The 13,494-nt window shown below is 43.3% G+C and overlaps 1 protein-coding gene across 7 annotated transcripts in view; it reads left to right on the top strand.

Annotated features, from left to right (window-relative positions):
• The window catches only part of WNT7B (Wnt family member 7B), a 248,747-nt gene that overhangs the window by 108,573 nt on the left and 126,680 nt on the right, over positions 1-13,494 (top strand). The window contains exon 1 of one of the 7 annotated variants that reach the window (XM_056517505.1): positions 11,783-11,993. The exons of the other annotated variants lie outside the window; for them this stretch is intronic. Coding sequence (XP_056373480.1) covers positions 11,923-11,993 — 71 coding nt within the window. The 5' untranslated portion in view covers positions 11,783-11,922. Of the gene's footprint in view, positions 1-11,782; positions 11,994-13,494 lie in introns of those variants that run through there. 7 annotated transcript variants of the gene reach the window in all.

Below are 13,494 nucleotides of genomic sequence, written 5' to 3'. Positions count from 1 at the left end.
CCTCATGATGTCACGCCCCACCCCCTCAATACAAGTCCATAGACTTGCATTGAGGGGGTGGGGCGTGACATCATGAGGGGGCAGGGCTATGACGTCATGAGCTCCTGGCGCCGGCTCTAAGCATTCGGAACATTTTGTTCCAAACGCTGAGCAGCGGAGTACCCCTTTAAGCAAGGTAAAATATGGTCGATCCTCCTACCCAATGAATGACATGGACCGGTACAAAGACACCAGAGCATTACCATATAAAATAGAGGCCAATCAGTCCAAGGGTCCCTATAGCCTTCCCCCCAGTGAGGAACGTTCGGGGGCTATTTGGTTACAAGAGGGTCCTTGGTGACAGACATAAGCAGATCTCTATGTTATGTCATCCCCATCTTCTATATATCTATTAAGATATTAACAAATAGTGACCTTTGCTACAGTGGATTTGGGAAATGGAGCTTTGCCACCTTTAATTAGACTAGATTGGACAACGTGTCATCCCCCTTGCCTACGGCATGTCACTGTGCAACATCTGGCGGCCGCTGGTTGCTCGCCCGGGCTGTAGATAATAGGAAGCGGTCCTCTTTCTTCTGGAGGACATGACAAAGTGATCAAAGATCTCCCCTAGAACCCTTGTGGTTATCACATTTCTCGCTGCATCTTTCTCATGTACGCAGGAAGAGATTATATTAACCCTTTGGCACTTTTTTTTGACGTGACCCTTTCCATACTTCACCTTTCTGTAAGAAATAGAAAAGAAAATTACTTTAGTGGATAGTTAAAAAAAAAAAAAAAAAAGTACAATAAAAAGAAGGAACATAAGAAGCACTTTACACAGAATTATATATCGGCCTAAATTTTTTTAATACAGAATTGGAGGTAAATTTCTTGTCCATCGTGTATATGGCACTAGGAACATGGTAAAATTTAACATTGATGGTGCAACCCCCCCCCCCCCCCCCCCTTGTTGAATGGCCCGAGAGCAGATGCAAGCAGATTCTTAGTGGTACATTTGCCATGTACATGGGCTATGTATGGGTCCATATTACACCTGAGGCCTTTGTATGGAAGAACAAGAAGGAACTTGATTTGGGGCACTAGGTTTTTTTTGTGGATAGCATATAAAACAGCGACACTCTTATTTATGGTTTGTATCTGGTATTGCAGGTCAGCGACATTTCATGGAGTCTGGTCTTGGGTCTGTATTTGTTTAGGAGGTCTGGTCTGGGGTCTGTATTTGTTTAGGGGCTCTGGTCTGGGGTCTGTATATGTTTAGGAGGTCTGGTCTTGGGTCTGTATTTGTTTAGGAGGTCTGGTCTTGGGTCTGTATTGTTTAGGAGGTCTGGTCTGGGGTCTGTATTTGTTTAGGGGCTCTGGTCTTGGGTATGTATTTGTTTAGGAGGTCTGGCCTTGGGTCTGTATTTGTTTAGGGGCTCTGGTCTTGGTATGTATTTGTTTAGGAGGTCTGGTCTTTGGTCTGTATTTGTTTCGGCAGTCTGGTCTTGGGTCTGTATTTGTTTAGGGAGTCTGATCTTGGGTCTGTATTTGTTTAGGATGTCTGGTCTTGGGTCTGTATTTATTTGGGAGGTCTGATCTTGGGTCTGTAATTGTTAAGGAGGTCTGGTTCTGGATCTGTATTTGTTTACGGGGTCTGGTCTTGGGTTTGTATTAGTCAAAAAGGTTTGCATTAATTTTACATTTCTGGTGTGAGGTCTGTATTAGTAAAGAGAGTCTGGTCTGGGGTCTATATAAGTTTATGGGGTCTGGTCTTGTGTCTGTAATTTTTTAGGGGGTCTGGTCTTGGGTCTGTATTTTGTTTAGGCGGTCTGGTCTTGGCTCTGTATATGTTTAGGAGGTCTGATCTTGGGTCTGTAATTGTTAAAGAGGTCTGGTTCTGGATACATATTTGTTTACGGGGTCTGGTTTGGGGTTTGTATTATTCAAAATGGTTTGCATTCATTTTACATTTCTGGTGTGAGGTCTGTATTAGTAAAGAGAGTCTGGTCTGGGGTCTATATATGTTTATGGAGTCTGGTCTTGGGTCTGTATATGTTTATGGGGTCTGGTCTTGGGTCTGTATTTGTTTATGAAGTCTGGTCTTGGTTCTGTATATGTTTATGGGGTCTGGTCTTGTGTCTGTAATTGTTTAGGGGGTCTGGTCTTGTGTCTGTAATTGTTTAGAGGGTCTGGTCTTGGGTCTGTATTTGTTTCGGAGGTCTAGTCTTGGGTCTGTATTTGTTTAGGAGGTATGGTCTTGTGTCTGTAATTGTTTAGGGGGTCTGGTCTTGGGTCTGTATTTGTTTAGGGAGTCTGGTCTTGGGTCTGTATTTGTTTAGGAGGTCTGGTCTTGGCTCTGTATTTGTTTATGAGGTCTGATCTTGGGTCTGTAATTGTTAAAGAGGTCTGGTTCTGGATATGTATTTGTTTATGGGGTCTGGTCTGGGGTTTGTATTATTCAAAATGGTTTGCATTCATTTTACATTTCTGGTGTGAGGTCTGTATTAGTAAAGAGAGTCTGGTCTGGGGTCTATATATGTTTATGGAGTCTGGTCTTGGGTCTGTATATGTTTATGGGGTCTGGTCTTGGGTCTGTATATGTTTATGGGGTCTGGTCTTGGGTCTGTATATGTTTATGGGGTCTGGTCTTGCGTCTGTATATGTTTATGGAGTCTGGTCTTGGGTCTGTATATGTTTATGGGGTCTGGTCTTGTGTCTGTAATTGTTTGGGGGTCTGCTCTTGGGTCTGTATTTGTTTAGGGAGCCTGGTCTTGGGTTCATTTTACATTTCTGGTGTGAGGTCTGTATTGGTAAAGAGAGTCTGGTCTGGGTTCTATATATGTTTAGGGAGTCTGGTCTTGGGTCTGTATATGTATATGGAGTATGGTCTTGGGTCTGTATTTGTTTAGAGGGTCTGGTCTTGGGTCTGTATTTGTTTAGGGGGTCTAGTCTTGGGTTCATTTTACATTTCTGGTGTGAGGTATGTATTAGTAAAGAGAGTCTGGTCTGGGGTCTATACTAGTGTTTTCTTTTATTCAGGAGGGTCTATATTTATTTAGGGAGATGGTCTAAGGTCTATATTAGTTTAGAAATTCTATGGTCTGTATTAGTCAAAGGGGATCTGGTCTTGGGTTTGTATTATTTAAGGGTCTGTGTTCATTTAAGGTTTCTGGTCTGAGGTCTGCATTAGTTAAGGGGATCTGGTCTGGGGTTTGTTTTTATTTAGGGGGGTTTGTCTGTATTAGTTAAAGGAGATTTGTCACACCCATAAAGTTATTCCCTATCTGCAGGATAGGGGATAAGTTTTAGATTGCGGGGGGCCCTACTGCTGGGACCGCCCGCTATCTCCTGTACAAGGCCCCGCCTCTTCCTGGGAATGCAATGCCACGACCACATGCCGCCTCCATATATCCCTATGGGAGAGCTGAAGATAGTCGAATGTGATGTCCCAGTACGGGATATGCTCCTACAGTCCTGTCTGGTTGAGTCCCTGTACGTCCTCAGGGCTCACCTGCAGTGTTCCCCCATAATTTGTATAAGTTATATATTAAGGGTAAAGGACCTTTGATATGGTCACATGCTTGTTAGTCACATGATAAGGGTTGTCACATGTTAAAGTCACATGTTTTGTTACCCAGAGAGCACAAGGTGACCAGATGACCCGCAGCTAGCCTATGGGCTCCTTGCTCAGCCCCCCTTTATAAGAGGGGGAGGTACTACCATCTCTCTCTTGTGTTTCACTTTCTGCTGAGGTCAAGTCCAGTCCAGATGTCTCAGAGCCAGTGTCCAGCACATCTGGAGGCCTCAAGCCTAAATTGCAGCCACAGATCTGTAAGTCAAGTCATCTCTGTCTGCTGTCACTATCTTCAGTCAACTCAAGTAATTTATAGTCAGTGTGGTTGTGCTAGAGTCTGTCAAGTCACTGCAAGTCCCAGCAAGCTGCGAGGTCCCCTGTGTTACTGGTCACCTCTCTGGGAACTTTACTACCCTGTAAAGACTGTTAGACCTGTTCAACTTCAGTAAAGCCACAGTTAACCTTAACCTGGCCTTGGACTATTATTTACCCCTTCCTAACCTAGGAGTAACAGGATTACCTTCAGGTGGTTACATAGGCAAACCATGCCCTGGCATCACGAACACTAAGGGATAAACACCATCTACCCCTGGGCAATACCATCTGCCCCTACACCTCACCCCTGTGGCTCACCACACAAACAGTGTTATTTGGGGAGCCACAGGGGTGCGATGTAAGGTGAATGGGGCAGATGTTGTAACCCAGGGGCGGGTGTTATTGACCCCTAAATGTTCGTGACGCCAAGGCGTGGTTTTCCCGGTAACCACCTGAACGGTAGCACCGCTAACCCTAGGTTCGGCAGGGTAATAATAGTCGAAGACCAGGTTAGGGTTAACGGTAGCTTTACTGAGGTAGACAGATGGTAATAGTCATTACAGCAAGGCCAGGATCCCAGAGAGGTGACCAGAAACACAGAGGGGGCCTTGCAGCTTGCTGGGACTTGCAGTGTTTGGACAGACTTCAACTCAGCCACGCTGACTATAATAGACTTGACTATAGACTTGACATGACTGTAGGTAGAGAGAGCAGACATAGATGACTTGACTTACTGACATGTGGCTGCCGGGTTGGCTTGAGGCCTCCAGATGTGCTGGACACTGGATCTGAGACGTCTGGTCTTTACTGCACCTCACCACGAGTGATAAGAGCAAAAGAGGCAGATTGCAGCTCCTCCCTTCCTTATAAAGGGGGGCTGAGCAAGGAGCCCATAGGTCAAGCTGCAGGTCACCTGGTTAGCTGGTGCTCTCTGGGTAACAGACAAGTGAATTGAACATGTGACCACATTATCATGTGACTAACTCAAAGGTCTTCAAAGGTCCTTTATACCTAACACATACAACACTATGGGGGAGACGTTGCAGGAGAGCCCCTAGGACACAGAGGGACTCAACCTGACAGGGCCTAAGTACTGTACGAAACATATATTTTGTTTATTTTTGTAGCTCCTATAGTAAGTCGCACCAATAAAGTTTTACAAGACCCTAGTTGGGTCCTGCTGTTATAGAGAGTCTGGGCTGGGGTCTGAATAAGTGTATACATTCTAGGGTCTAGATGGCGGTAGAAGGATATACATGGCAGTATTTTAGAGGATTTGGGTCAGTTCTGTGTTTTAGGCTGTTGTTGCACTTGTATTGCAGCAGAATGTCAGTGCTGTCATGACACGAGACGTCCTGCGGGTGGAAACAGCACTACATGGCTGGGTATGGGGGGATGAATTTGTACCGTATGGTATTATGATATATTGTATTCCTAGATGATTCCTAGGAAGCCCCGATAGATCATCAAAATAACAGCGGCAGCAACATATGACTGATAGGACTAATACAATAAAGAGCAAAATAACAAACAAAACTTCTACATATGATGCGAAAATGTTTTGGAGCCATCATCTTTTATATCTGGAAAAGCTGAGTGACAATATCACCGTCATCTCATTTCTCACTCATTGGTGTTGTCATTCATCTTTTCCTGTCTCCTGAATGGCAATTCAACCTAGTTATGCCATAATACAATAGAGAAAATGTATGGCTGTGCAATGGTGAATTTTTTCTTTTTTCAACTATAAAGTGATGTACAAAAAAGTGCTAGGATGGGGGAATAGGATACAAGAGAGTCCCTACCTAACTAGATTGGAATCTCCTGATACTAAGTGCGGATAGGGTTAGGAGAAAAACATAGACAATACAAATCTACACAAATAAGCGGACCTCTCTTGCCAACGTGTTTTCGCCCATAGATTCTCAGGGCACATCAGGGAGTGAGAGGATGCAACAATAGGGTACAAAGAACATTGATGTTACAAGATATAACAAAAAATATATAATAGAAGCACATAACTGATAGTAATAGTACCGTATTTTTCGCCGTATAAGACGCACTTTTTCTTCCCCAAAACTGGGGGGAAAAAGTCGGTGCGTCTTATACGGCGAATACACCCCTATCACGGCGGTCCCTGCGGCCATCAACGGCTGGGACCCGCGGCTAATATAGGACATCACCGATCGCGGTGATGCCCTGTATTAACCCTTCAGAAGCGGCGATCAAAGCTGACCGCCGCTTCTGAAGGGAAAGTGACACTAACCCGGCTGTTCAGTCGGGCTGTTCGGGACCGCCGCGATTTCACCACTGTGGTCCCGAACAGCCCGACTGAATAGCCGGGTTAGTGCTTACAGGACACCGGGAGGGACCTTACCTGCCTCCTCGGTGTCTTCTCCGTTCAGGGATCCCCTATATGGCCGGCGCTCTCTTTCCTCGTCATCACGTCGTCGCGTACGTGCGTCGGCGTGCGTAACAACGTGATGGCGGCGACGGAGAGCGAGGATACCCGGCCGGCAGCAGAGACGTTCCGGAGCGACGGGGACGCGGCGACAGCGATGGAGCGACATCCAGGGCAGCGGTGACGGGTCCGGAGCGACGGGGACACGTGAGTATTACCTCCTCCTGCAGTGGTCTTCAATCTGCGGACCTACAGATGTTGCAAAACTACAACTCCCAGCATGCTCGGACAGCCGTTGGCTGTCCGGGCATGCTGGGAGTTGTGGTTTTGCAACATCTGGAGGTCCGCAGGTTGAAGACCACTATTGGGTTCAAAATCTTTATTTTTTTAGATTTTGCACCTATAAATTGGGTGCGTCTTATACCCCGGTGCGTCCTATAGGGCGAAAAATACGGTAATTTACAAATCTATTTAACTTTCTGGCATCTGTTGATTTAAGAAAATAATAATAATAATAATAATAATAATAATAATAATGTTTAAAATTCTCCTACCCTTCTCCTTAACTTTCTGGCACCAGTTGATTTAGTTTTTTATTTTTTCACCGGAGTACCCCCTTAAAGGGGTACTCTGGTGGAATTTTTTTTTTTTTTTTTGGGGAAATTTGTAAATTACTTCCATAAAAAAATCTTAATCCTTCCAGTACTTATTAGCTGCTGAATACTACAGAGGAAATTCTTTTCTTTTTGGAACACAGAGCTCTCTGCTGACATCATGACCACAGTGCTCTCTGCTGACACCTCTGTCCATATTAGGAACTGTCCAGAGCAACATATGTTTGCTATGGGGATTTTCTCCTACTCTGGACAGTTCTTAAAATGGACAGAGATGTCAGCAGAGAGCACTGTGGTCATGATGTCAGCAGAGAGCTCTGGGTTCCAAAAAGAAAAGAATTTCCTCTGTAGTATTCAGCAGCTAATAAGTACTGGAAGGATTAAGATTTTTGTATAGAAGTGATTTACAAATCTGGTTAACTTTCTGGCACCAGTTGATTAGATTAAAAAAAAAAAGTTTTCCACCGGAGTACCCCTTTAATAAAACTTCATAGGATGTCCAGGTGATCGATGAGGTAAATGGCGCGGACGTGTCTCGTTACATATAAAGTATAAGCTGGCGACAACATGGAACCAGCCTGAGAGGCTGTAGAACAGTGTTTCCCAACCAGGGTGCCTCCAGCTGTTCCAAAACTACAACTCCCAGCATGCCCGGACAGCCGTTGGCTGTCCGGGCATGCTGGGAGTTGTAGTTTTGCAACAGCTGGAGGCACCCCGCTTGGGAATCCTTGCCGTAGAAGGTCAAAACAGGAAGATTGATATGGGTGTCCTAATGTGTGAACCAGAGACTTTACATAGCGCCAACATATTCTGTAGTGCCGTACAGAAATATAGAATTCATTCGGATCAGACCCTGTCCCCAGGAGCTCACAATCTAATTTCTACAGTACGGTATATGTACTAACATCTGTCTCTGACCGTCCAATATTCATTTTTATTTTCAATATATGTTAAATGTAGTAAGACCGAGATTAGTCAGATATAGCAGAGCTGAGATGGCTGATTTTCGGCTGCAGCCGTTCAGTAAACAAGTAGCCTTAGGGTAGGAGAATGAAAATAAAAATACATATATTTTTTTTAATTAACTGGTGCCAGAAAGTTAAACAGATTTGTAAATGACTTCTATTTCAAAATCTTAATCCTGCCAGTACTTATCAGCTGCTGTATGCTCCAGAGGAAGTTGTGTAGTTCTTTTCTGTCTGACCACAGTGCTCTCTGCTGACACCTCTGTCCGTGTCAGGAACTGTCCAGAGCAGGAGAGGTTTGCTGTGGGGAATTGTTCCTACTCTGGACAGCTCCTGACACGGACAGAGGTGTCAGCAGAGAGCACTGTGGTCAGACAGAAAAGAACTACACAACTTCCTCTGGAGCATACAGCAGCCGATAAGTACTGGAAGGATTATGATTTTTAAATAGAAGTAATTTACAAATCTATTTAATTTTCTGGCATCTGTTGATTTAAAAAACATATATATATTTTTTAATTCTTCTACTTAACTTTCTGGCACCAGTTGATTTAATTTTTTCTTTTTTCACCGGAGTACCCCCTTAAAGGGGGACTCCGGTGGGAAACTTTTGTTTTTTTTAAATCAACTGGTGCCAGAAAGTTAAACAGATTTTTAAATGACTTCTATTAAAAAATCTTTACCCTTCCAGTACTTTTTAGCAGCTGTATGCTAGAGAGGAAATTCTTTTCTTTTTGAATTTCTCTTTTGTCTTGTCCACAGTGCTCTCTGCTGACACCTGATGCCCGTATCAGGAACTGTCCAGAGCAGGATAGGTTTGCAATGGGGATTTTCTCCTGCTCTGGACAGTTCCTGATACGGGCATCAGGTGTCAGCAGAGAGCACTGTGGACAAGACAAAAGAGAAATTCAAAAAGAAAAGAATTTCCTCTCTAGCATACAGCTGCTAAAAAGTACTGGAAGGGTAAAGATTTTTTTAATAGAAGTGATTTAAAAATCTGTTTAACTTTCTGGCACCAGTTGATTTAAAAAAAAAATGTTTTCCACCGGAGTACCCCTTTGAAGCTCATAGACTTCTATGAGCAGACATTCAGAAGTGTGAATGGGAGTGCCGAACCCATAGAAGTCTATGGGCTTTAACTTGAGGTGAAAATTCTGCGTGTGAATAGACCCTTAGATGCTGTGGATTTCATGCTGCAGATTTTGGTTTCATGCTGCGTCTTTAAGCCCAAAAAAGTATGCTTTATAATATGTTTTTTTTTTTTTTTTTTAAATAATGTAAGCCAATGGGAAACAGCTTCTACTGTATGGCACCCTACAGTATCTCAGCCTCTGTGAATAGTCATTTATTTTACATTGAAATCTGCAGCATAAATTTCTGCGCATCAAATCTGTACATGTGAATAGATTCATAACGCAGAATCATTCCGTTAGCGCCTTCTGCGCATTGGAATATCTGGGTGGAAATTCTGTACTGTAAACGAGCCCTTACCATCAGAAAATATGCAACAGGAAATTTGTAACATAAAATCTCCTGCAGAAATTCCGCAGCAAAATAAACACGTACGCACGTACCCATAGGCCATGTTCACACGGCGGAGTTTCTGAGCGGTATACACTGGAGAAATTCAGCTCGGAAATTCCCTAGCAGCAGAGGCCAATTGTTTCCCATGGGATTCTGCTGCACGGTGCACACGGCAGAATTTCCGTGGCAGATTTTCCGCCGCAGTATTCAGAATTCGAGCATGTTCATTCTTTCAGTGGAATCCACTCGGAAAAGCGTTGCAATGCATTTCCTTGCGGACTCTGCAGAGAGAATAAAATTACTGCGGCAGAAACATCTGGCTCAGAAATGTTGATGTGCGAACAGTGCAGCGGAATCCCATTTAAATTATTGGACTCTGCAGCAGCAGCGTCTGTCCAGACTATTCCTGCCCAATTCCACAGGGACATTCCGCCAAGTGAACATACGCTAAGGGTCCGTTCACACAGGTGGATTTTTCCCCACAGCGTATGTAACCCCCATTGACTTCAATGAGTTGGCAGAAAATCTGCAATAGCTGCAGATTTCGCAGATTTCCTGCAAACCCATTAAAGTCGATGGTGGTAAAACGCACTGCGAAAAAAAATCCGACCCGTGTGAACGGTCCCTTAGGGTATGTTCACACGTACAGGATCTGCTGCATAGCTTTGCTGCATATGTTTTGCAGCTGATTTTTCTACCTATTGAAGTGAACGGGCAGCAAAATCAGCAGCATAAATTATGCAGCAAAAATATGCAGGAGATCCTGTACATGTGAACGTACCCTTAGGGTGCGTTCGCACGTGCTTATTTTTGCTGAAGATCTGCAGCAGATTTGCTGCTGCAGATTTTGCTGTCCATTGTCTTCAATAGTCAAATCTGCATCAAAACTCAAACCTGCAGCAGAAAATACGCACGTGTGAACGCACCCTTAGGGTACGTTCACACGGGCGGATTTATTTGCGGGTTTCCCGCTGCGTATTTGAGAGGGGGCAGTCTCTTCCTGGCTGACCACAGCAGATTTTCCGCAGTGGAATTTACACTGCGGAAAATCTGCCGCAAGCCCCATTGAAGTCAGTAGGGTCTGCGGCGGATTTTCCGCAGCGTAAATTCCACCGTGGAAAATCTGCTGCGGACAGCCGAGAAGAGCCCGCCCCCTTTCAAATACACAGCGGGAAACCCGCAAATAAATCCGCCCATGTGAACGTACCCTAAGGGTATGTTCACACGGGCGGATTACCTGCAGATTTTCCGCAGCGTATTTGCTATGGAAAATCTGCAGCGGATTTTGCTGCCATTGACTTCAATGGGTCGGCAAAAAATCCGCAATAGAGGCCGATTTGCAGATTTTCCTTTGGTCCCGTTCAAGTCAATGGTGGCAAATTCCGCTGCGGATTTTCCACAGCAAATACGCTGCCGAAATTCCGCAGGTAATCAACCCGTGTGAACAAGCCCTTTGGCTACGTTCCCACGTGTGTATTTTCTCCTGCAGATTTTTCTCCCCATTGACTTCAATGGCTAACGAAATCTGCTACAGCAAATCTGCAGCAGAAAATATGCACGTGTCAGTTATAGAATCGTCAGAATCCGCATAGGCGGCAGATTTTCATATATAGATCCCCGTCACAATACGGCTTACTCGCAAAGTAACATCGCCCGTGCTCTCTCTTTTAGCGAGGTGTAGCAGAGCTGAGTTTGTTATCGGCGTCCTACTGTAGAGGCTGCGGATTTTATGTTGTAGATTTTAGGCTGTCGACTCGGGGGGGGTCTGTTCACACGGGTGTATTTATCTATTTATTTATTTTTGCGGCGTGTCTGCAGGGAATCCGCGCAAAAATAAATAAATAAAAAAAATCTGCCCGTGTGGACGGACCCCCCGAGTCGACAGCCTAAAATCTACAACATAAAATCCGCAGCCTCTACAGTAGGACGCCGATAACAAACTCAGCTCTGCTACACCTCACTAAAAGAGAGAGCACGGGCGATGTCGTCTAAAGTGACTGCTTCACAGTGCGTATTGTGACAGGGACATATATATATATATATATATATATATAGATATATATATATATAAAAGAAAGCCACAACACAATGTAAGGTGTGTTTGTACAGTGTAAACCGAGAATGGCGGAGACTGTGAAAGAGACAGACGGAGGCGAGAGAGACAGAGGGAAGAGTGACAGGCGATGTCTCACCCTGAGATCCTCCCTCCTACCTGCTCTCACCCTGGCGGCTTGTTACCTGGAGTAGTCAGAACAAGTAGGGACACATTGGCCTCCACACTGGCTGGGATGGTTGCACAGAGTCTCTCTGCCTCTCACTCCTTTAGGGTTAAGAGATAATCCCTCTCTCCCCGTTGCGACTCTTCCTACATCAGACCCCCTTCTCCTCTCCATGGATCCGGGCGGCTTCCACTCTCTTGCACTGTTTTTACAGGCGAACCCGCTGCTCTCTGGTTAGAGACCAAACATGCAATTGCTGGGATATACTCGCCATCCTGCTCCTCTCATTTTTTCATAACTTTATATGGATCAGCCTTTTGTCTAGACCATGCACAGACACTCCCGGAGGTGGATTTTCTATGTGTTTCTCTGTTTCGGGATCATCTACATGAAATTAGGGTGAGTACCTGCCGAAATTGCACTAAAAAAACATAAAAAAAAAAAAAAAAAAAGAAGAGTTTTCTATATGTCGGCAACCTGGTCTGCGGCGCAGTACAAAGAAAGTAGGTTCCCTTTCTAAGATAAAGTATCGGTTGCAAAACTACAACTCCCATCATGCCCTGACAGCCTTCGGCTGTCAGGGCATGATGGGAGTGGTAGTTTTGGAACAGGTTGGCGCACACATGCTGTTTACTGATGTAGCAGAGCTGAGTTTATATAAATATATATATATAGGGATAGACTGCTTTTCACCCTGATATGATGGGAGTTGTAGTTTTGCTACAGGTTGGCTGACACTTTGCTGTTTATTGATGTAGCGGAGCTGAGTTTATACATATATATATATATATATATATATATATATATATATATATATATATATAGGGATATACTGCTTTGCACCTTACTGATGTAGCAGAGCTGAGTTTATTCTAATATATATATATATATATATATATATATATATATAGACTGCTTTGCACCCTGGTATGATGGGAGTTGTAGTTTTGCAACAGGTTGGCGCACACATGCTGTTTACTGATGTAGCAGAGATGAGTTTATATACATATATATTGGGATAGACTGCTTTGCCCCATGATATGATAGGAGTTGTAGTTTTGCTACAGGTTTGCCAAAACTTTGCTGTTTATTGATGTAGCAGAGCTGAGTTTATCCCTATATATAAATATTGGGATAGACTGCTTTGCACCTTACTGATGTAGCAGAGCTGAGTTTATTCTAATATTATATATATATATATATATATATATATATATATATAGACTGCTTTGCACCCTGATATGATGGGAGTTGTAGTTTTGGAAGAGGTTGGCGCACACATGCTGTTTACTGATGTAGCAGAGCTGAGTTTATATAAAATATATATATATATATATATATATATATATATATATATAGGGATAGACTGCTATTCACCCTGATATGATGGGAGTTGTAGTTTTGCTACAGGTTGGCTGACATTTTGTTGTTTACTGATGTAGCAGAGCTGAGTTGATCCATATATATATATATATATATATATATATATATATATATATATATACATATTGGGATAGACTGCTTTGCCCCCTGATATGATAGGAGTTGTAGTTTTGCTACAGGTTTGCCAAAACTTTGCTGTTTATTGATGTAGCAGAGCTGAGTTTATATATATATATATATATATATATATATATATATATATATATATATATATATTGGGATAGACTGCGTTGCAACTTACTGATGTAGCAGAGCTGAGTTTATTCTAATATTATATATATATATATATATATATATATATATATATATATATATCTTGGGATAGACTGCTTTGCCCCCTGATATGATGGGAGTTGTAGTTTTGCTACAGGTTGGCTGACACTTTGCCATTCCCTGATGTAGCAGAGCTGAGTTGATCCATATATATATATATATATATATATATATATATATATAT

Source organism: Hyla sarda, chromosome 4 (genome assembly GCF_029499605.1).
Source record: "Hyla sarda isolate aHylSar1 chromosome 4, aHylSar1.hap1, whole genome shotgun sequence".
NCBI lineage: Eukaryota > Metazoa > Chordata > Amphibia > Anura > Hylidae > Hyla > Hyla sarda.
This window is presented reverse-complemented; position numbering and strand designations above follow the sequence as displayed.